Source organism: Struthio camelus, chromosome 7 (assembly GCF_040807025.1).
Source record: "Struthio camelus isolate bStrCam1 chromosome 7, bStrCam1.hap1, whole genome shotgun sequence".
NCBI lineage: Eukaryota > Metazoa > Chordata > Aves > Struthioniformes > Struthionidae > Struthio > Struthio camelus.
In genome coordinates this window covers 8,280,333-8,304,019 of record NC_090948.1, presented here as the reverse complement: position 1 = coordinate 8,304,019, position 23,687 = coordinate 8,280,333, and the positions used below count along the sequence as shown (strand labels likewise).

The following is a 23,687-nucleotide window of genomic DNA, read 5'->3' as shown; positions in this document are numbered from 1 at the left end:
TCCTCCGCACATGTTGACATTTAAAATTATCTGGAGTTTGGCACGGCTGAGTGTAGATTATGGATTCGTATGTAAAACCGGGGATTTGCTCTTTTCCTGGTGTGCTGTGTTACTAACGTCATTTCGGAACCTCGAGTCCAGCGTTCCCGAGACGAAAATAGACTTGCAAAAAAAAAAAAAAAAGTCAAGTTTCCTGGGGCTTGCGGAGCGCGGGGCATGTGCCGTGCTGGGGGTGGGGGGGGGGGGCTTGTCCAGCGCCGAGCACGCTGAGGCCCAGCCGCCCGAAAGCCGCTCTCGCTGTCCGCTTGCGGGGCGAGTGGAGAAGATCGGGCGTTTCTGCTCCAGCCATACGACGCCTCGTTTCTTTTCTCTTTTGTTCCGAGGCGCTGCTGTCGTTGGAGGGCCGGAGGGTGCGTGTGCGTAGGGCGAAGGTTGCTCTGGATTGGAGTCTAGGTGAATAAACGAAGCGACTGTCCCGGAACCGCTTTTCCCCGCGGCGGGTCCCCAGCGAGCGAGGACGGACCTTGCCCGGCCCGGCCCGGCCCGGCCCGGCCGGCAGCGGCTCCCCCCGCCCGCCGTCGTGACGGGCCCCCGTTAGCACTAGCGCTGGGCCGGCCTCGCACGGCCAGAATGGCAGCCTGGGGGAAGGCAGGAGGGTTTCAGCACTGCTCTGCCCGATGGGGACACGCGTGAAGAGCAGGCCCGTTTGTCCGCCCTGACACCCAGCCTGCCGGGAGGGGGCTCGTCTGCCTGCAAAGCGAGGCCCCCTTTGGCACGGGGATGCGGCTGCGCCAGCGCGGGCCGGTGCCGGTACCGCCCGCAGGTCTCGGGCCGGCAGCGAGAGCCCCGGGTGCCAAATCCACCTGCGCTGGGAAGGCCCCGGGCTTCCCGGTGGGCAGGGCCGCGGCGCCGCCGGCCGCCCCCGCCGCCTCTCCCCGGCTCCTGCGGCGCCCGGCTCGGCTCGGCTCGGCGCCGGGCAGCCCGTGATCCCGTCCCTTCCGCCACATAACGCCCTTTTGTGAAGGGCTTGCAGCACGCTTAGACCTATTGACGGAGTAAACCTCCGTCTAGAAGGTCTAGAAGGACGTCTAGAAGCGAACTAAATCAGGCATTTACCCCGCTCCTTTAACTCACGCAGCCCCCCTCCAAACATGACCACCTCTCCTCCCCGTTGTGGGCATAAATCCCCGGGAGCGGAGAGAAAAGGGAGGGACGGATCCAGCCTGGAAGAGAAAGTTAAGCGGAGGCTCAAACTTCGCTCACCGCCTCCCTCCACCCGCGAAAGTGCAGCCTGGATCAGCCGGTAAACAGCCGTCTTACCCCGAGGTCTCCCGCATCTGAGGCCTTCCTTGCATTTTCCTTTTTGGCTCGGCTTTTAAAAGATGAGTATTAGTTTGGAAATCCGAAGCTAGTGCCTCTGAGGCCAGCCATGTAATTTGACTGCGAATGTAGCGCACCCCTCCCTCCGAGAGAGGCTGCCTCTAAGTATGTTTGGAGCAGATCGGGGACTGCTGGGAAGGGAGCCCCTGCCAGATTTTCTCCGTGTAGACGCCAAGAGGACAGCGAGAGCAGCTTGACAAGCCGCTGGCTAGGAAAAGTTCAAGAGCGGCGCTTCAGGAGAGGTTCCCGGGGTGGCACGCAGCGGCCCCGGCCGGGCAAGGCACGGCGCCGGCGCTGGGATCCGCAGCGGCCGGGGGCTGCGCGGCGGCTGGGCGCAGGAGCCGCGCTCGAGAAATGTCCGCGGGGACGAGCGGGAGAGCGATATGGGAATTTAAAGGGAAGGGGAAAATACTGAGAAATCCTGTCCCAAGACCTCTTATTTTTTTGGTTCTGATTGTCCCCGGCCTATTCGCTCCGTGGCAAAGCCATGAGAGCTGATGCTCCGCAGGCTTTGCTACTTGCGGTTTCTCTCTCCGTATGTGTGTACACGCTCACATATGTATGTTCACACACACACACACACACACACTCACGCACACACATATATATACATACATATATATATATATATATATACACACATACGCAAAACCAGAAGGGATCCGGGCAGCACGGCGAGCCCAGGGCACAGCCGCTGCTTTGCGGGGCTCCAGGCGCACCGCTGGGCCGAGCGGGGATGCACCTCCAGGTTGCTGCGGCAGAGATAACCAGCTTTTCTGGGCGAAATCAGACTTGCCAACGGACGTTGTTCTCTCTGAGCTCTCCACTGCAGCTGCAGTCTCCTCCGCTGAGCCCGAGAGCAACGGGACCCCCTTTAGAAAGGGATTTTAGGCTAGTGAATTTTTTCACCGACAGTAAAGAGGGTCGAGGGAAATCTATCCCGCGTTTTCGACGGTTATTCCCGCTCTGTGTGTGTATATAACGGTGAGATTGCTTTCCACTCGGATATAATTCCCCCCTCCCCAACTGCAGAATTACTTGATGCAGTTTTCAAAGCAGCCCTGTGGTTATGTCAGGATGTCTGGAAAAAGCCAAAAAAAAAAAAAAAAAAAGGGAGCTGAAGTTTTTCCAGTTCAGATTCATTTCACAATCCTGGGAAGTGTAAATACGCAGATGCAGAACACGGCTCGTCCTAGGACAAGTAGAAGTTCCTTTTTTCTTTTCAGCGCTCAGAAACTAAGAACCCAGCTGAGTTCAGCGCATCAAACACCCATCATATTTAGGGCACTTTCTCAACCTCGCTTATTTCAAAAAATTTATCTGCAAGACTAGCTTTTCTGCAAGAATAGCTTTGCTGCCAGGCTGAGGGGGAAAGGGTGGCACAGAGAGGAGGCGAGGGGACCTAAAAGTTAAGATAACAGCGGTTCACGAGGCACATGGAGGGCGGGTGAAGGCATTTGCCATCTACCCCCTCTGGAGCAAGCTCAACTCAGCGGGTCCGAGTTTCTTTGCGCCTGGATGGAGTCCTGCCCCTATGTCTACACGGCTGTCTGCGGGAAAGAGACATTTTCCCAAACATGTGGGACCTGAGAGGATTTCACCTCCCTGCAAAAGCTGTCAGAAGAATTGAGTTGACTAACGTGTCTTCCGTATGGATATTTCTCTCACTTTGTCTCTGCAATCATATGCATGTGTGTTTATAGATGTCTATATATACAGACGCGCAAAGCCTGGAGAGCAGATTTACATTTAGGTATAAAGTGAACTTCTCTGTACACAAAGTATGTACAGTACGGTGTGCACAAAGGGAAACACATCTTTAAACAAAGATACGTAAAAACGCTAGTATCCTTGCATACCCAACGCTATTTTTGTCACATCCATTTAACACGGTTTCATCGATTTGCTGTTGTGTTAAAAACATCGGCTAGCTGCAAATACACAGTTTTAGAAGAGAGCAGGGAAGGCGAACGGAGTTCAGCTTGCCCATTACTCGAAAGAAGCGAGTATGTTCCAAACAACGGTTAGACAGCGATTTTTAGCATATTTTAATGCAGTGGAGTAACGGGTTCTTTGTGTATGAAGTGGAAAGAAAATTGAAAACAAAGTCCAGGAATGAAGGAAAGAAACGCTAGACTGGTTTTAATACTCCCCCCATGCCTTAGTTCAACAGAAACATTAATTTACATTAGCAATTCTGCATCTTTTAAGATAAATTACATAGCAGCGTAATAGATTTAAAGTATGCCAGATTTTTTATCATTAATTGTAAATGTGCAAAATACCTGCTGGTACTTCACTTTAGAAGAATGTAATTGGCAAAAATGGGAGGCTGATGAATAGATAATAGATCCTTAACTACCAATAAACAGTAAGCACCAGCCAAGAGTATTAGGATGTGATCATAATTATTCTGCAGCCGCAGCCAATGGGAGGAGGAGAACTCAGCCCTAAAATCATCCCCGGACCCAAAGGTAATCGCGAAAATACGGACAGGGCTGGAACTGGAGACTTGCTCCCCTGTCCCGTTTGCGAGAGCCCAGCGTGTCCCAGCTTTGCATAATGCAACTGCTCTCTGCTTTGTTTTCAGCACTGCCCGGTGCAAGGAGTGCAAAGGAGTGAAGGGAAAAATACATAAGTTTGGAGGAGGAGGGAAACACATTCTCTCCCTGGGAGGAAACCTTTTCCAAGTGGGGCATCTCTCCCGGACACCTCGGGGCTGCCGGGCTACTTGCAGATCCAGGTAACCTCACCCGGGCTGAGAGGACCCGAGAGGTGGCAGGGAGAGGGGTTGTCAGGCTGGCAGAGGCGCGTTAACTTCACCGAGCGATCAGAGCAAGGATGCAGCAGCTCCCCCCACCCCGGCCGCGCCCCCGCCGCGCCCCCCCCACCCCTCAGCACCCAGGGGTGTCCCCCGCTGCCCCCCTACCTCGGCTGTCCCCCCCTACCTTGTGCACCCTCGGCCCGGCGGGAGGGAGGGCAGAGCGGCGGAGCGGCGCCGAGGGCGGCGGAGCGGCGCGGGGGCGAGGCTGCGCGGGGCGGCGAGCTCCCCCCGCGCTGGCGGCGCGCTCCCGCCGCACTCCGTTCCGCGCCGCGCCGCGGCTCCATCCCTCCCGATGGCGCTGCCCGGCGCTCGCCTCCCCTCTGACGCACTTTAAAGAGTCTCCCCCTTCAACCTCAAGGCGAGTAATAGCGACCAATCATCAAGCCATTTACCAGGCTTCAGAGGAAGCTGTTTATGTGATCCCAGCACTAATTAGGCTCATGAACTAACAAATCGTTTGCACAACTTGTGAAGGGGCCGATCACATCCATGGATTGTCTTTGGACTTAGGGAGGGAGGGGGGGGGCCGACCGCCTTTTCCTTGCAGGAGGGAAACTTCTCCCAGCAACTTTTTTTTGTGTGTGTGCGTGGTGCGTGTGTGTCTCCCTTTTGGGTACCGCTGGCTGCCGCTGCCTCCTTTCCTCCAGCCCCTGTCTATTTATGTGTGTATCTATCCCTCCTCAAGTCACTCCCTGCTGCAAACTTCCCCGGATCGCCTCCCGCGCACCAGAGAGCCAGGCAGAGATTTGGTCGGGGACTCTCGCCGCGGCAGCATGTTTCAGCCCACACCCAAGCGGTGTTTCACCATCGAGTCGCTGGTGGCCAAAGACAGCCCCTTGCCCGCGTCTCGCTCCGAGGATCCTATTCGGCCGGCGGCGCTGAGCTATGCCAATTCCAGCCCGATGAACCCTTTTCTCAACGGCTTCCACTCCACCGGCAGGGGGGTCTACTCCAACCCGGACTTGGTCTTTGCAGAGGCCGTCTCCCACCCGCCTAACCCGGCCGTGCCGGTCCATCCCGTGCCCCCTCCCCACGCCCTGGCCGCCCACCCCCTGCCCGCCTCGCACTCCACGCACCCTCTCTTCGCCTCGCAGCAAAGGGACCCCTCCACCTTCTACCCCTGGCTAATACACCGGTACCGATATCTGGGACACAGGTTTCAAGGTACGTGCAACTTTTCTTCTCCTTCTTATCCCCCCCGGCCAACCCCCAGCCCCAGCCGGGCGTCCCCGCGGCTGGGCAGGACACGGCCCGGGCGGCGGGGTGGTGGTGGCCCGGGGAAGGAGGGGTCAGCCGCGCTGCTCGGAGCTCCGGGCTCGGCTTGGCGGAGGGTCTTTTGTGTGTGCCTTCCTCCGCCACCGAAGTTGAGGAGCTGTCAGGGCCGAGGGGTTTGGGCTCGGCTTTCCTCCTCTTCTTCTTCTTCTTTTTTTTTTTTTTTTATTTTTCCCTTCTTTATTTTTTCCTTTGGAGGAGGGGGGCGGGCAGGAAGGCAAGGCCGGCTATGGCTTCTGGGTTTGTTTCCTCTGAAGGAACGGGGATTGAAACCGGTGGTTGGCCGAGGTGGATATTTTTGTTTTGGTGGGTGAAAAGCTACAGAAGAGCCGCGAAGGAAACCGCCCCGCAGAGGAGGAAATGGAGGGATAGCGAGTTTTAGGCTCCCCCAGGAAGGCGGCCGTGCCCGCGCCGCTCCGCGCCGGCCTGCCGGGGCCGCGGGGAGCCCCCGCCGCCCGCCGCGGCCGTCTCCGCAGCGGCGCCTCCCGCAGCCGGGCACACTCGCCCGCCGCGCAAAATCCGTCCTCCCTCCCCTATTAACGGGGACGGGAGCGAAACGAAACGAACTCCTGGGAAGGAAAACAAAATCCCAGCGCAGGAGCAACCCGAGGAGTTGGGGCTGCGGCGGCGAGCGAAGCCGAGGGGAAAAGAGGGCGATTCGGCGTGGAGGGACCGGGCAGGCAGGGAGAGCCTCCGAGCTGCCAAGTGATTAATAACCAGCTGAGGGAAAATAACCAAATCCAATGGCGCACAATCAATAAAATCCCCCTCGTTTAACCCTTTGCAACCGGCAGCGCCTTCTCCGAAGGGTGAGCTGGTTTCTCCCCTAAAGAGTCCAATTTCTGTCTCTTTCGTTACACAAAAAATCAGCCCCGGCTCGGTGGGGTCCGTCTACCTCTTTCAGTATTTTTATTTATTATTTCCGAACGAAAACAAACCACCTGCATTATCTAATTCCCCTACTTCCTGCAGCCGAGCCGTTGCACCCGGGTTGGAAAAGGAGAGACTCTCTCCGAAGCAAGGCGGACAGAAACACAAAATGGATTATTATCCCCTCAGAACAAAATTACAGGTTTCGCTCACCAAATTATTTGTCACAGTCATCAGGCGATTGCTAAAGAGCAGTAGATGAAAGGCGGAAATGTCCTGATGTTGAGCCACAGCCTGATTTCAAACATACCCTCCTCCTTTAACGATTTTTGATGCACTTACGGAGAGAGACCCTCGGTATATTTGTAAGGACCGGCGCAGAGAAGTGGCAGAGCGCCGTCGTGGAGGCAGAGCCGCGCAAAAAAAGCCCCCGACTACTGCCCCCTCCTCCCCGCTGCTGCAAAGCGGCAGCTCGGGTTTCTGCTGCGCGGCCTCCCCGAAGTTTGGTTGCTGGTTTCCCAGCGCCCGCCGGGCCGAGGCAGCGGGCAGGGGCCGGCGGCGCACCGGCGGGGAAAGCCAGCGCCGGGGAAAACCCAGGCAAAACGAAAAGAAGAGAGAGGAAAAAGCCGCCGGCGGGAGTTTTGGGCGAGAAAAGCGCGACGAGGCTGGAGGGAGCGGGCTGGAGCGGGGCAGGCGCTGGCTGGCTGCTCCCCGAGCGCCGCGGCCGGCCGGGGAGGCGGGGGCTCGGCCGGGACCGCGCCGCTCGGTTCAGTCCAGATCGCCGCGCCGGGAGGAAATAAATAAGCAAACAAACAAGGGGAGAGTTGAGGATGACGGTGGGTAAGGGAAAGCGGCACTGCTGCAGGATGAAGCCGCAGACTCCGCAGCCGGGCTCTGGCCAATTCTTTTACTTTTTTTTTCTTTTTTTCCCCAGTCCTCCCTAGGTTGTGTTTTAGTATTTGATTTTTTCCCCAGATGTTCTGGAGTCCTCTCCTTCCCCTATGCCTTCCTTCCATCTATTTCTCGAAGGACAACTGAAGAAAGGCGCTTTCTGAAAATAACACGTAGATTTTCTCCTGCGGGTAATGGTGGGAGAAAATAAACCCTGCTCTAAAAAGTCCTCCCGAGTGGGTTTGGGGAAGGTGTGTTGCTAATCTCTGTTTTTCCCTATTGCCCAGGGAATGAAACCAGCCCGGAGAGCTTCCTATTGCACAATGCACTGGCCAGGAAACCCAAACGGATCCGTACAGCTTTCTCCCCATCCCAATTACTGAGACTGGAACATGCCTTTGAGAAGAACCATTATGTAGTAGGAGCAGAGAGAAAACAGCTGGCACACAGCCTCAGCCTCACGGAAACTCAGGTAAGGGCAAAGCTCGGAGCGGGCATCTGCGGCCGGGGGATAAAGCGAAAGTACTTGGACGCACCTTCGGAAAACCACCCGGCCGGCCCTGAGATGCAGGTAAAAATACAGGCAAATTCTCTGGGAATTTAGACCTCTAGATCTAATCCAATGGGGTGGAGTGAGGCGTCTCCCCTCGCATGCCTCTCCACGTGCCTGCTTATTATAAAACCTTCTCCCGTTTACGGGAACCATCGCCTTTGTTGGAGGGCAGCAGGGCCTTTGCCGGGCATAGGAAGCTCTGTGCTCTGGGGCGGTTTCGGTCTCACCGGAGAGACCCCAGCAGAGGCAAGGGACTGCATGAGCCCCGGGCCGAGCGAGAATTTCGATTTGCAAATGAAAGGAGCTCCTGGCCGTTTTTCTCTGGGACTGGTGCCACCCTGAGAAATACTTGAGTGTCGGGAGTCGGGGGGGGGGGGGAACAAAAACAAAAGGGGAGGGAAGGAAAACCTTTCTGATGCTGGGGCAGAAATAGACTCTATCAGATGATTTTTCACTCATTTCTAGCCCTGCGTCCAGCAGCCGCGAAATAAGGAGCCCGTTCACGATGGCATAAAGATTAAAAATAAAAGCAGCGAAATTATTAACAGCAAGGAATCCCCCTCCTTCCCCGCGTTGGCTGGCTGCCGTCCAAGGGTTCACCGGAGACTGTTTCGGTTGTCCGTGTGGAGGGACAATCAGAGACTCTCCCGCGTTTCTGCTCCGCGTGTCCCGGCCGAGGGTCTTCGCAGGGGCCGAGGCCGGCTCCGGCCGGCGGCGCGGCGCGGACACTCCCGGGAGCGACGGGCCACGCGTGGGGTGCGCGCGGGCTCCCGCCGGAGCCCCCGCGGCGCAGCGGAGCGGCGGCCGCGGCCCACGCTGCCCCGACGGCAGGCATCCGCGGCCGCCGCGCCGCCGGGCAGCGCCGAGGGCGGTTTTCACGCGGTTTTCTCATCGCCGGAAGAGAGGCAGGAGTTTGAGTCTGTTGTTGTTGTTGTTGTTGTTGCGCTGGGTTTTTGTGTTGTTCCTTTCTAGGATACTGATAGAAAGAGGGCTCCAGATGGGGATTGTCTTTGCTACAGTATGTGGCACTGTACTTTAAAAAAACAAAATACCCAGCCGCAGCCTAGTTCAAAGTTCCCAGTAAACAGAGCGTTCTCTGGGCGGATTAAGTTGTAACACTTTTTTTTTTTTTAACTCCTTTTCGTGGGGGAAGTAATAAAGAGGTTGGAGCTTTTGTTTTAAAATGTCTCCCTAACAAAACAATAAAAAGGGATCGCCACTTTTATGAGGTTCTCCGAACAAGGGACCGGTCACAGGCTTATTTCCACTGGAAAGCTGTATTTAAGGTGGTCTTTGTGCTGCTTGATTCCGAAGCTGGTTGGGGTCTTTTGTCCGGATGTCAAACCCCCAGTCCCCTACAAATGAGCTCCCTTTTGGGAGATCAGCGTGCAGAAATGAACCGTCCTCCCCTTCAATTAGCAAACTAAAAGCAAATTAAACTCACCCCTTGTTCCTCGCTCAGCTTTTTAATGGGGGACTTTTGGAGAATATGAAAATGCAGCAAAGATGTGTGTCCGGCCAGGCAGGTCTCTGTTCTGAAGAGGCAGCGAAGCGGGTTAAACCAGCTTATTAAAATGCTCCAGTTCCCTTTTCCCCCCTTGCTGGGGCCTTTATCAGGCACTTTCAGACAGAACCAGAGTCTAAACTGCTTAAAAAAAAATGTTTACCTTTGGCCGCTACAAGGAGTGTGGCCAGCCCTGGAGATAGCTCCCGGATCAATACTATCTGCAATTAAAGCACTGAAGTCAGCTGCCGGATGGTTAAGTCAGATTTATTCGGCTCTGAACAAATTCAGAGCGGCATTTATGATGGCTCTTACAGGTTTCGCCTTAATACGATTGCTCCTGGACGGCAAGTCCGGAGGAGCCGCTCCGGGAAGCGCCGGAAGTTCTAATATTGGCACTTTTTGCTTCATTTTACTCTATTTTCCGAAAGGAAAAGATCTCGCCCCGCTACCTCCCCGCCTCTATCCCGCCGCCCTGTTACAGGGGCCGAGGACCTCGTTGTGCTTTGGGCGCCTCGCTCCCTGCTTTGCCCCTGCCCGGGTCGGGCTGGGACCGGACCCGGGGCCCCCGAGCGGCGGGGCGCCTCGCAGCCGGGCCGCCTCGGCCTCCGCTGCCCCGGTCCCGGGAGCACTTTCCAGATGTTGGAGGCTACGGGACGCTTCGGTGGGAGCGGGTAACAGTAGCCACCCAGGTGGCTTCCCCCTGCCCAGCGCTTCCCCGACGGCAGTGTTTGGATTTTGAAAGCTGTTCGCCGCGAATCTACCCTTTGTTTTTCCTCCATTAGATACTTGGCGCAACGTGCGGGCAATGTACAGGAAACTCATCCATGTTGATACGCGGCGGGTCCGTGTTCGTACCGGCCCCCGTGCCAGAGGTGCGCGCAGGAGGCAGCGAGTGCCTGCGTTTCTGCACATACGGATATGCGCTCGCTCACCCCGTCGGGGTCTGTGTGGGTGCCTGCGCAGACACACATATGTCTAGCACGTCTATGGAGTGTGGATCTATAGACACGCATCTGGATGACTTTCCAGAGTTATCCGTACGCACGTCGACACAGAGGCACGTATGCCTGAGTATATGTGTTTGCTCTATAGATGCCTGGGTAGACACAGGTGGAGGTGTCTGTCCTTTTCCCGGAGATGCTCGGATAGCGCCGGGCCCAGGCCCCCTTCGTCCCCCGCCAGGCTGGGTGGCGGCGCAGGCAGGGCGCGGAGCCCCGGGCACGGCCAGGGGAGCAGGCGCCGGGGAGCACCCGTGTCCGGACAGGCGGCGGACTAACGCCCGGTGCCTTTCCCCCCCGCAGGTAAAAGTATGGTTTCAGAACAGAAGGACAAAGTTCAAGCGGCAAAAGTTGGAAGAGGAAGGCTCAGACTCACAACAGAAGAAAAAAGGGACTCATCATATTAACCGGTGGAGAATCGCCACCAAACAAGCCAGTCCAGAAGAAATCGACGTCACGTCGGACGATTAAAAACTGGCACTTTTGGACTTTTCAAGCCAACCAACCCACCAACAGAAAGTGTTAAAGGCTCACACACACACCAACGTGGCGGTGCGGGGAAGGGACACAGAGATCTTCAACAAAATGCGATTCCCGACTAGGAGGGCAGCTGAGACCAAGCGAAGGCGAGACTGCGAGAGGTCCAAACTGTGGCACTGCTGGCACAGCTCTGGCAAAGGGGATCTGTCAGTCAAAGGCAAACCACCGAGACGAGGTGATTGACAGGTATTCCGTTTCTCGCAGTCCACTTTTAAAAACATTACGTCAAAAAAATTAAAAAACTTTAAAAAAATCTTAAAAAGAAAAAATAAAAAAACAAAAAATTTCCAACTTACAGGACATTTTGCACTTCACAGTTTTTTCCGTCTTTAAAAGAAAATTTTCCGTAAGCAGCCAAAACCCACACCTGTTTCAGAAACTTGAATTGCATGTGTAAAGCCGTTTGGGCAAAAAAGGAAAAAAGGAAAAAAAAAAAGAAAAAAAAGAAAAAAGTACCCCGGTTCCTAAAGACAGAAATGAATTGTAATTTTTTCCCTTTAAGACAGGTTCTGTGTGCTTTTTAATTTTATTTTACGAGAAATGTGCAGTCTGTAAACATTTTATGATAACTTCTGGCGTCAAAGTGTTTGTGAAAGCTAAATGAAGTAGCAGTAACAAAGCATAGTGTTCCTTCCGGATGGACAAACACGGTGGGGCAGGGGAGGGACGGGAGGGGGGGGGCTGCTGGTCACGACTTCTGCTGCCAAAAATAAAAATCTAATCTAATCTATCCCCCCCTCCCCGATTATATCCCCATTGCGAAACCGGATGATCATTATTTTTTAAAATAAATAAAGCGCAAGCCCAGCGACCAGGTTTGGCGGTGGGGATACCTCCCAGGCTGGGATGATGCAGGAAAAAAAAAGGGACTTAAAATCACGGATTGATTTTTTTTTCCTAATGGCCATTTTCATTGGAGCAATTTTCAAGCACTGACCTTATAATATTCCGAGATTATAGAGCTACTAAAAAAAAAGTGACAAATGTTTCCTTCATGTCTTCTATACCAGAATGTAAATATTTTTGTGTTTTGTGTTTAATTTGTTAGAATTCTAACACACTATATACTTCCAAGAAGTATGTCATTGTCAATATTTTGTCAATAAAGATTTATCAATATGCCCTACAATGTTAAGCAATATATTTTCCCCCTCCCCCAGATTTGTCGGAAATTGCTAGTTTTCCCCATATTTTTAGCTGCTAATTTTGTGCGGTCGGAGCCTGCGCTCTCCTGACCACGCAGCGCATTCCTGAGGCGATAGGAGCATTTTCTTAATGAATTCACTCGCTTGTAAATAGACCTCTAAAAATAAGCCGCAGAGACCCACTTGCTGTAAATAAATACGTTAAAAAAACACCAAAACAAACCCAACCCCTTCCCTGGTTAGAACCTGAAGTGCAAACCGACTCGTAATGGGAGGGTTAAACAATCTGGTCCTCAGCAGCCGCAGTCCGCGGAAAGGGAAAGCGCTGCTACAACGGGGAGTTCCTTTTCAAAAATACGTATTTCATTTTGCGGGGAGGATTTTTCCTTTCTTTTACCCCCCCTCCCTTCCCAGTCGTTACCGTGAGGAGCAAGTTCTGGGCGGCAAACATTGCGCCCCAGCTGCTACTCTCCCCACCATTAAAGGGAGCGATTCTGGCTGGGTACAGAGTAAAGCTCTAACATTAAAGAAGGGGAAAAAAGTTGCTATGGGTCCTTGAGGAAACTAGCCGGTTTTCTGGGGGTACACAGTTGTTTTTTCATGCTTCATTTGCTCCTTAGCCTGATAGACTGCATTAATCAGTTTTATTTCCATTGATAGAGAAACCTCGTCTGCTCTGTTAGAGCTACAAAGAATCCTGCAAGCTTTTGTGAAAGTGCAAATCAGTTTAGGCAATTATCATACCAGGAATATGAAGGGGAAAGAGGAGGCATTGCCCAGTGGTCTCCTTTAATCTCTTAATCCGTGGATCCAGGGGGGCTAGTTGGACATAATTTAGGACAATCTGACTACCCTTTACACTGTGATAAGGCGAAGTTACAATGCACGGCGAAAATACGAGCTTTGTTAAACATCCTGCCTTGAAAAGTTAAGATTAGACATTCTGTGCACGTGTTGGCTCTATCGGGTACTATGTAAATTTTTTTTTTAAATCCGATTTTATTATTTTTTTAACATTGCCCCCTATACAATCCTAGTGACTTTCCATTCAGTACTGCTACAAATATGAGAGAGGCCCAGGCAGGGTTAGGACGCATGTCGCAATGCAGTCCCTTCCATTTAAACCTAGGCTAATTATTTAGTAGAGCTATTCCCAAGGTAAACTTCTCGTTACATTTCCCCCCCCTACTTAAACAGCTGATTGTGCAGATCTTGAAATGAATCAGGGCGCACATTTCACCTTAACTCGCCTAAGTTAGCTTGCGCTCCACTTCAAACCCATGCAAAATAGGCAAACATTAAACGGATCGTCGCTGAGCAGCAGACTTGGGCCTTTCTAGAAATTGTTTCCCATCTTGATAAAAGGCTTATTTCTGCAGGAACCATATACTCCCCCCCCCCCCCTTTTTTTTTAAACCGCAAGGAAAGAGAGGGAGAGAGGGAAAAAAATTAAGCGTCCTATGTAGCGTAACAGCAATAAAATCTTCAGAGAATGCCATTAGCTTTGAAAAAAAACCCTAAAAGCTTTATTACAAACCAAGCTTTGAAAATAGGGGGGATTAGGAGTCTGAAAGGGTCCCACAATGGTTAGAAGAAAAGGTTTCATGCTAATGAGGTTAATGCCCTTTGTATCTCAGGACTCCACAACTTCATTACTCCCTATCTCCGGCTGCACCAAGCGGCTCAGAACACTGCAATCCACTCCAGCTCTCCCCTGCCTTGCCTAGAGAAGGATTTGATAGCAGCTCTGTTCAAACTAGATAATTATATCTTTTCAAGTCGGAATTAAGATAAAGAAAGTGAAGCAAAGGCGGCTAGCCTTGATCCACTGCAAACAAATTTGGCGCACTTTCTAGTCTCTCTCCCCCTGCCTCAATAGGCAGGACAGTCAGCTTATTAGACCCTCATTTGCTTTATTAATTCATCTATTTAAAGTGGCAGGATTAGAGAGAGGGAGAGAGAGGGAGAGTCTAACGTGGGACAGTGGATGCCAGGCAACGTGGAAATATAAATATTGGCGAGATGCTATCCGAGCGGGTGTTTAAAAATACATTTTATATTAAATAACAGAGAGGGGTGAGGGGAGGGAGTATACATTTCGGGTGGCGAATTGCAGGCTCGGGCGGATTTTTACGGCCGTTTCGAATGAAACATCCGTGCCTGCCCGGAGCCCGACCGATCAAGGCCTGACCGCCCTCCGCGGCCCCTCCGGAAGGACGGGGAGCGCCTCGGAAACCCCACCGCCGCCGGGGCCTTGGCGGGATGCGGCCAGGTGCAACCAGCGGACCGGGCAGGGCCGCGGAGCGGCAGCAGCCCCGCCCGCTGCACTACGCGCTGCGCGCAGCCCGGGCGCGCCCACCCTGCGTTGCCCTCGGAGCGCTCCGGGCTCCGGCCGCGCTGCGCGGGGCCTCGCGAGCTGGGCTGGGGGGAGACCCGCGGGCGCGGGGCGGCGCGGAGCTGCCCTGCGCGCTGGCGCTGGGCGGCTTGCGGGCAGCGCGTACGGCTGCGGTGCGAGGGGCTGGCGGGGCCGCTGCCGCGAGTGCGGGTCGGGAGGGCCGGTTTCCCCGCTGTCTCCCCCCCTCCCGACCCCCCCAATCCGGCTAGGGTGTCGGATGCAGCCCCGCCGCCGGGCTCTTCCCAGACGTGTCACCGCAAAGCAGCGGCCGCAGGAAATCGGGGCTCCCGCTGGCGGTCCGCCGCCCCGCCCGGGCCCGGCCGCCTTCTGCAGCGCTGCGGCCGCCCCGTCCCGCGCGGATGGCCAAGCAAAAGGCGGAAAGGGCCCTATCCTGATCTCCACACAACTCGGCTGGCTTCGTGGAGCTCACTCATAGCTTTGCTCCGTCTCCGAGATCTGTCCCCTCCTGCCCCGCGTTTTCGACTCTTTCCCTTCAAACAAAGCCGGCGGCTGCCAGCCCCTTCATGTCCCCGTCCCACCGCTTGTGAACGCTGGTGCTTTGCGCCCTCCTCGCCAGGGCAAAGACACCCGCGCACCCCTGTCTTTGCCACTCGGTCCGCTACCTGGGCGAAGGCAGAAGGCTTTGCAGTCCTCGCTTTGTTTTGTTTCGAAACGCTGTTTATTTAACCCCCCTCCCTTGATGGATCGCGCTGTTACTTTGGAGGGCTTGGAGGAAATTAGCAGTTCCCCCTAATTAGCAAACAGCTTATCTGCCTGGCTCGTAGGAAATAGGCAAAGCCAGGGCAGCTCCGTCCAGACCTGATTCCCTGATAAACAGGATCTTCCTAGCCCCTGCTCCCTTATCCATCAGTCGTTCATAACTGCTTGGTGCTAATATAGCAATTGATTTACTTCTCCAAAGGGTCCCGCTGTGAGGTGGAAGTGGGAGTTTAGAGAACCTACTGACCCCGAGTCGTAACCTCGCTCCTTGCCATCCCTTCCCCTGGTGAGACACTCTGAGCCGGGGAAGCCCAGGCCGTGGTCCACACTTGAAAGCGAAAGGGCCATTAATCATCTTCCCTCGCTCGCTTTTAATTGGCCCTTTGCAATTAGCGCCTGTTGCAGGAGTGCCGGGGAAGGCGACCTGTCAGCTGTGAGCGAGCCCGGCCGCGGGTAGCCCCCCGCCTGCCTGACCCCGGGGGGAGCCGGAGCTCCAGGCCGAGGGGGCCCGGAGCTGCCCCCCGCCGCAACCCGCGGGGCGGCCGGCACCGCCGGCACCCGGTACCGCTCCCCCGGCCGGGCCTCGGCCCAGCTCACAGGTGACTTCCGTGGCCCGGCAGCGTGCAAAGCTGGCTCTCCTTCCTCCTCTCCTCCGCACCTGGAGATCAAGCCCATACCGCCGTCTGCGTGCGAGAGCGGGTGGGGGGAGCAAAATACCTCTGGCACCCCCGCGCTGCCCGGCCCCGGGGCCCGCCTTGCGGGGGGGACCCGGTCTCCCCCAGCCCTCGCCGTGCGTGCCTGGCGCCGGCTCGCTCGGCCCTTCTGCCTCGACCACCCTTTGCTCCGCCCGGAGCCCTTGCTGGTCCAGGGGCGCCCGGCGAGCATTTATAGACCGGCTCTCCATTGCACACGGCTGGACCTGACGTCAGGAAGAACTTGATCTAGCCCGCTTTGCTCCTGCTTCTGAAACTGATCCTTGAAATGAGAGAACAGACTCTACACAATTCCCATGGCCTTGACATAAGGTACAGCGATAAATATACACCACTAATGAGCAATTACCATATAATCACCTTCCAATTAGCTCGCATAATGATGAATTAAACATTCTAGCCTGCTGGATTAGGTTTCTTACTTTGTATATTATTTACGAAGGCTAGCTTCTGCTGAGCACCAAATATCAAATTAGATAGGGAATTTTCAGTTGGGGGTAATTATGCATTCAGTGCATGCCCGGAGTTTTTGTCACCAGCTAAGTAAAGTGTATTGGAAGGTAGTGTCCATCCTTTTATGCCTTTCCTTTTTGATGTCTTAAAACAAAGTCCACGCTTTTCTACCCATGCTCTGCACGTCGCCTCACGTATTAATCCTTCTCCCTTCCCTAAGGCTGGACCGGCAGAAAAACCGACTGGATTTTTTTTCCTGGGACAATTAAATAATGAGAATTAGCCAGGCTCCAAGGCAAAGGTAGTAGCTGGGGAAAGCAACCTAGCTCTCAGGCGCGCAGTCCCCTCGCCTCATGGTTGCCACCATCCCTGGGAGATAGGACAACTGGCCGGCTTTCCCGGACTGGTAGAAATGCCCTCGCTCTCCGCCCTGCGGGGACCGGCCAGGCAAAGGCAGGGAGCCTCCAGCACCGGGTCTGCGGGTGCTCTCAGCCTCGCTGGCCAAATTAAACTTTCCAAAGGCCGAAACGGGGCACCGGAGACAACCCCCTCTCCAGCTCCCCGCCCCTGCCCTGCTGCAGGCATAGATCCGATGACTTCCTTCCGAGGTGGCTGTTTTCTTTTTGATCTTGGGGCGGGTGCTCCAAAAACATCCCATCCCGGCTGGATTTCGTCCAGGGAGCACGGGCGGGCGGCGAGAGCTGGCCGGGGGTGAAGGGCGAGGGGAAGGCAGCGGGGAAGGCTTTCTGCCCTCGGGGAGCTCCTTTGGCCATTTGGGTGCCAGCTCGCCTTGCAAGGGAAAGAGAGGAAAAAAACAGCCCGGGAAGAGGAGAGAAGGATGAAGGACATGAAGGGGGAGATCAGAAACTCCGGCGGTCCTAACTTCTGGAGCGGACGGAGGGAGTCGTGGCTCCAGGCTGAGGTGCAGAGGGTCTCGCAGGTCTCTGTGGCAAGCAGGAACCGAGACCTCACTCGGAACTTCCTCGCTTTTGTTGGTTTAAGCTGCACCCTTAATGTTTTCTTAATTAGCCGTCTGTGTGTAAGTAAACCTCCGTAAGGCGTTTACAACCTGGCCATAAACTAGGAGCGAAGAAGCCCACGTATTTCACAGAGAATCTCTCTGCCTGCTGCAGTGCCTGAAAGCAATCGTTTGGGACGTGAAAGCTGGCAGAAATCCGCCCCACGGCCCCAGGAGGAAATCACTGGTCGTTTCCAACCACTCCTTGCGAGTAGCTGTTTAAAAGTAGGGCTCTTTTTTTCTGAAGAGGAGAGGACAAACTGGTCACCCCCTCGTACCCTGCTCCGCTTTCTCTCTGGAAAGCGTCTTCCCCCCTCTGACACATGAACCTCTGGCAAGTACCACTGAATCCCAGGGAGGAAAGAAACAGTCCAAGAGATCAGCAATTCTCGTTTTCACCAGCGTTTTTTTTTTGGGGGGGGGGGGGTGCGGTGGGAGGGAGTCTATATAATTATGCTGAGGCGGGGGGAGAAGAAGCTGAAGGAATTCAAAACAATTTCTGTCCCTGAGTGAAAGTGTTGACTGAGTGCTGGTGACCTGGCCCCAAACAAACTATTTAGATAAGATGTAGAAACTCAGCTGTCAAGCCCTGACTGTCTGAAAACAGCAGCTGATATAACCCTCAAAGTAGTAAGAAGTTTCTGAATTCCCTTGCTTTTGTGGGTTTCATTCATAGCTTTATCAGTATTTAAACAACCTTTTTGTGGTTTTGCTATGTTCACAGAACGTGTGAAGCCCTGGCTTTCTACGTAAGGCCAGACAGGGAGAATACGGGGAGAATACAGGCATAATTGTTATTTTATCTTTAGATCAGCAAGTTGGTATCAGAGGAAGGGTAGAAAGTGCATGCTTGTGGGCTGCAAGAGTGAGATACTCCCAGATAAATTCTTCTGTGATTTCATTTATAATCCACGCGATCACGGCTATTTTATTTGGCTTATGCGTGGTCGAGATGAGATGCTTGCTATGATGGGACGTTTAGTAACCAGATGTGATTATCAAGCCTATTTCAGCGAGCTATCTCAAGTGTCATCCTCCATGTCCCAGCAAACACGTTGGCTGCCTTTTCGAAACCGTTTGTAAGTCGGAACCGTGCCTACTTTCCCGTGGGCTGTCAAATTCACTCTTCAGAGTTATGAAGGCGAAAAGAAAAAGGAAGACTGGATTTGGAAGGGTAACGGCTGTTCGAGTAAAACTTGAAAAGGTCTTTTCACAAGAATAAGATCATTTTGTTTTATTTCACCGCGAATGCAAAATAATAGGAAGCCAGATCTACGCTAAAACGGCTACTAAAATCTCAAAGAGAAAGACAGATAGAGAAGGAAAGAAAGAGAAAAAGAAAGAAAGAAGGAAAAAGAGATAGAACGAAAGAAGGAAAGAAGAAAAAAATGAAAGAGGGAAGGAAGGAAGAAAAAGTTAGAAAGGAAGTAAGAAAGGAAAAGAAAGGAAGAAAGAAGGAGAAGAATGGAGAAGGACAGTTCAAGGTTATCGTGTGGCAATTAATGAAAATGTCACAGGGACACGGTCCTAGGAAGTATGAGGAAGGATCATGACTTCAGCATCTGACGGACTGGGAAATTTAGGCACCTTTGCCTTTAGGAGAGTCAAGGGCTTTTGGAAAGCTGCTCTCTTTCCACTATTGTGGCAAAGTCCTGACAGGCTGGGGGCGGTCTTTTTTGGTCAGTTTTCTCCGAGAACAAATCCCAACTAAACCGTCTCCAGAAGAGCCCGGCTCCGCAGAGCTCGGAGTTCTTGGGGCAGGCGGCTGGGGCGGCCTCGGCTGTACAGCACCGAGCACCCGCTGGCACCACGGACCGGCTAGGCTGGACGGCCCCTTTTCCTAGGGAAGCCGCGTCGATGCCTTCGCCAGCAGCCTGAAGGACGCGGGGTTTTCGCTTTCCCCGATGAAACATTTCCCTTGCCTCGCACCCCAGGGGCCTGATCCTGCTGCAGACTGGCTCCGGGAGGGAGGCAGGAAGGAAGGGAAGTGGGGGTCGCCCGGGGTAGCCTCCGCCGCGCCGTCGGGGTGCCGATGCCGCCCCTCCGTGCCGGGACCTCCCTCCCGCTGCCACCCGCACATTGCCATGGCAACTGGTGCAGCCGCAGCTCAAAGTTTCCCGGCGGCTCAGCCCCGGGTGTCCCGCGGGGGCCACCCCGCGCCCCGCCGAGCCCCAGCTTCCCCAGCCCTCGGAGCCGCCCTTCTCGGGGCCGGCCGGCATTTGCTCGGGGGCAGCTCTGCTGGAAACGGGGCGGGGGGAAGCGAGGGGAAGGGCTTCTCCGGGAAGCTTTGCCCTGACGGCAAGGGACAGGCGCAGCCACCGGCCCTCCGTGGGCCACCTGCCCGGAGCCCCCCGCTGCACCCAGCACTGCGGACGCGCCTGGAGCTCGGCGACCCGCAACCCCGGCCGGGTTCCCCTTCCTCCTCACCCCCACCCCACGGGATGGGTCCGTTTCTTCTTTTTCAGATGTGAGCGTAAAACGCGGGCTGCCTCCCCCATCCTTCCCGAGACTTAAACGAAAAAGGAGTAAAAAGCAACGTTTACACCAGTTTAATTAAGAAGGGCTCTTGTACCTTCAGGGGACCCGCATCATTTAGCATGAAATATTCATACAGGAGGTTTCCCCAGCTGTTTATTTTAATCATTCCTGGCGCAAACGTAGCTCTCTGTCTCTATACATGTATGTAATTCGATTTTAATGTCCCTGCTTTTCCATATGCACATATCCGGAAGGTAAGTCCCTGCGAGGAAGCCAGGATTTGGAAACAGGGCAGATCTCGTCACCAGCCGGGCAGGAGCCGTTGCTGCCTCCCGGCTCCCGCCCCGGCCGGGACGCGGGGCCCCTCCTGGGACCGCTCCGGTCCCCAGGTGAGGCCGGCGGAGCCCCCCGCGCCCCCGCGGAAGGGGGCAGAGAGGCGGTGGGGAGCGCACCGCCTGCGGGGGCGTGTCGCCCTCGGTCGGACCCTCTAGCCATGCCCTCGTCTTTCTCTCTCCCTCCTTCCTCCCCTTCTCCCCCCCCCCCCCCACTCTGGGCTGTTTCGCGTTCAGCTGGGTGAATTACTGCAATTATATATTCCTATTTAAAGGGAAAGAAAAGGTACAAAACAAAACACACAGGAGGAAAAAAAAAAGTGGCTTCGACTAATTTAAACCAGTTCAAGTGGAAGGGCTGTCAATTCTTTAAGCGAATGATGCTGTGTTGATTCAGATATTTCTCGCCATAATTGCTGTCTGAGAGGGAAAAGCAGAGGCTAAACCCAGCGACTCGCAGCCCGTGCCGGAGGGAGGCACCGGGTCGATGCCGCTTTGCCGGAGCGGGACCGATCCTGCCTCTCCCCTTCTCCCAGCCCAGCCAGCTGGATGTCCGGAGCAAGCTGTCTGAGGGAACCAAAGGAAAGGGGAAAGTGGTGAGAAAGGCCTGCGAAACGATGAGTTCTTCTCCTCTCGACGTACACCCGCAGACTTCTCTATCAATCACACTTTTTTATTGGGTGTCACCAGCTGGGGTGTTGGAAGAGAAGTGCATGTTAAATGATGCCATTAGACTGTAGTGCAACAAGCAGAGACGAGGTAATTGGCAGCAATTCTCAGACCCAGTCCGGTGACCTGTTAATCTGTTGCCACCAGCACTCTGCCAGGACGGGGGGCAGAGGGGAAGGCTGCAGAGTGGAGAAAAAGTCTTTGACTTATCTCAGACCTGGTCAGCTTGTTAATGATCAACTTGACAAGAGAGAAAGGCTTCCGGGGCGAAACCCTGTCTCCGTTCAATCAGATTGTTACTCCATTTGCAAAGTGTAATTTATCATCCGCGGTTTAACTTGTTCTCCTCCTCTCCTCTCCGCCCCCCCCCCCGCTTTTTTTTTTTTTTTTTTTTTTTGCATCTCCCCTCCCTGCATTTGGATCATGTAAGGTTTGGCACCAGAGTGTTGGAAAGAAGAACCAGAGGGTCCCTGGAGCAGGGAATGCTGTTCAGCATCTCTACCTTCGCACTTCCCAGCTAGGGAGCTTTAGAAAATGCTGTGCAATCAGGAAGTTTCGGAGGTGCCTGTAGGCCTTCACCCCTCCAGTGCCTCCAGAAACTTGGCTAACATAAACCTCTTTCCTTCATCCATAATAAAATGTCGAAGGAGTTCCTGCCCAGCTTACACGGGCTGGGACTGTTTGGGTGGAAGGCTTTGTACAATGCTTGGATCCTGTACCAAACATTCACAGTGCCTGGAGGTGTGAAAAAGGAAACTTCAAGAGGCTGAAACCAACTGTTGAAAAACAATTCCTCCACAAGGTTACTTTGTGTCTGAAAGAAGAGATAGGCCCTTGGACAGCTTAAAAGAAACTAGACTTTTTTTTTTTTTTTAAGCGGTGACTTGGAATCAGCAATGTTTTGAAGAGTGCAGGGTAGAAACCATGACTGCCCCAAATTGAAATCATTTTGCAGGAAGTGGAAATCAGAAGAGGCTCACAGAGCTACAGCCACCATGATATATTTTTCAGCACTAAGCAGGGGATAGAAAGTGTGTTTAAGTTTGCTTTATTTCATTACAGCTTTCCAGCCTTCCTTCATTTTTTAAGCGAATCAGGAAAACTTCACTGAAAATGATCTTGCCATAGATTTAAGGCTCAGAGCAGTGGCCTTTACTCAACAGAAATAATCATCGCTTTAAAAATGGTTGCTGGGCCACACAGGGAGATTCAGGATGCTTTCTATTATTTATAAATACTTCCAAAAGGTAAGTATACGACTTTTTCCGTGCTGATGAGCTACTTTCTCTCTCACACACACATGCACACAGACAAGAGCTACTTAGAACACACTTGGATTCAAGTCCAGTCAATGAATAAATTACACAGATGGGTTTCATTGCTTCTATATTTGCCACATATAACTAAGCAGCAAAAATGTTCAGCTTATTAGCAGGGAGAATACAATGTTGGAAGGGTAAAATACAATTATGAAATAACTGCTCATTTTTTCCCATAATGTGACTGATGACCAGGTGAATAACTGTGGTTTATACTAGTCCTTTCCTTTAATGAAACATACTTCTGAGAATCTTTTGAGAAAGCCAAAAACAGTAATACATGAAAGAATTAAAAAGAACTCTCTAGAAAGGGCTAAATTACACGTTTGCAAAGTTCCAGCTATGTTTATCTAACAATACGAAGCCACTAATGGTGAAGAACTGCCATTTTAAACAAGAAATAACTGCAACCAGGTAGCAGCTAAACCATTCCAACAGGTGTTATGGAGCATATTTGGGATATACGTTGAGGACTGGTAAATCTACATACTCAGTGCTGATACACAAAACGGGAAAGAGCTGTGCACAAATCTGCAGCCCTTGTTCCACATTGGCTCATTTTCTTTGTTCTTTAGGGTGACACAAAATATTACCCTACCTATCCATTTTCACTACAGAGCTATTAATTTAAGAAAAGATTGCTGTTCTGAATGGAGCCATCAGGTCAGACTTCAGAAATCTTTCCACTTCTGTCCCAGGGATGAGGAATGATTGAAAGGCAGTGAGCAACCTTTGGAAATGAATTTAGAAACTTGAGCAAAGCTTTCACTTATCACGCTGAGACTACTGGAAGGAGTTGCATTTTTCGTTTTTTAGTAAACAGGACTTACACATTGTGACAAATGAGGCTGCCTTGTGACCTGACTGATGTCAGAAGGGATGCCATGGCCAGGGTGCCGTGCAGTGGTCTTGCAGTGAGAACCCTTTCACCTAACAGCACAGCAGACACACCGGTGGTGAGTGTGAGATGCTCAGGCAGCACTAGGACACAAGTATTCCCTCGTGATTCTACATTCCTATTGCTACTTGACTCTAGACAATTTTATTTTTGTACTGCTGACTGATACAGACTCTGTGATCCATACATGGCCCAGAAAAACTTCTGAATACCACAAAGACCGTTAACCATCATGCATCTCTTGGACCATTTCCATTTAAGGAGAACCTCTTCCAGAGATACTGATCCACTGTTGACTTGTACAGACAGTGATTTACCCATAGGAAGATTGCTGTGCCTCCTTTGTTTTTCTGTATGTGACCATTCTTAAAGCTTGCCACAGTGGGAGGGGCACATGCTCACTCACATGCATTGCTTTTGCAGAACATACAACCTGATATTAGATTCGTTTCCTCAGCATATGTAAAACTCCCTTCAGAACATTAGCTTTCTGATCTTTTCCTTTTCTCTCTCTCTCTCTCTTTTTTTTTTTTTTTTTTTTAAACTCTATTTAGCACCTGGGTGAGATGTAGAAAGAAAGTTGACAGGTTTGGAACTAAAATGACCTTTCTTCCAAAGAGGGACAACTGTGTAACAAGGATGGCAAGGCTCTTCCATGGGAACCTGAGTCAAAGCCCATATGAGGAAATAGGAAAATATTTTACCAGGTTCT

At 52.9% G+C, this 23,687-nt stretch overlaps 1 protein-coding gene across 1 annotated transcript; it reads left to right on the top strand.

Moving 5' to 3' along the window:
- Positions 1-4,553: 4,553 nt before the first annotated feature.
- Positions 4,554-11,960, top strand: EMX2 (empty spiracles homeobox 2). The gene is made up of 3 exons (XM_068951618.1): positions 4,554-5,368; positions 7,525-7,709; positions 10,599-11,960. Exons 1-3 carry the CDS (start codon positions 4,978-4,980, stop codon positions 10,764-10,766), a joined length of 744 nt encoding a protein of 247 aa, XP_068807719.1. The 5' UTR covers positions 4,554-4,977; the 3' UTR covers positions 10,767-11,960.
- Positions 11,961-23,687: the final 11,727 nt, after the last annotated feature.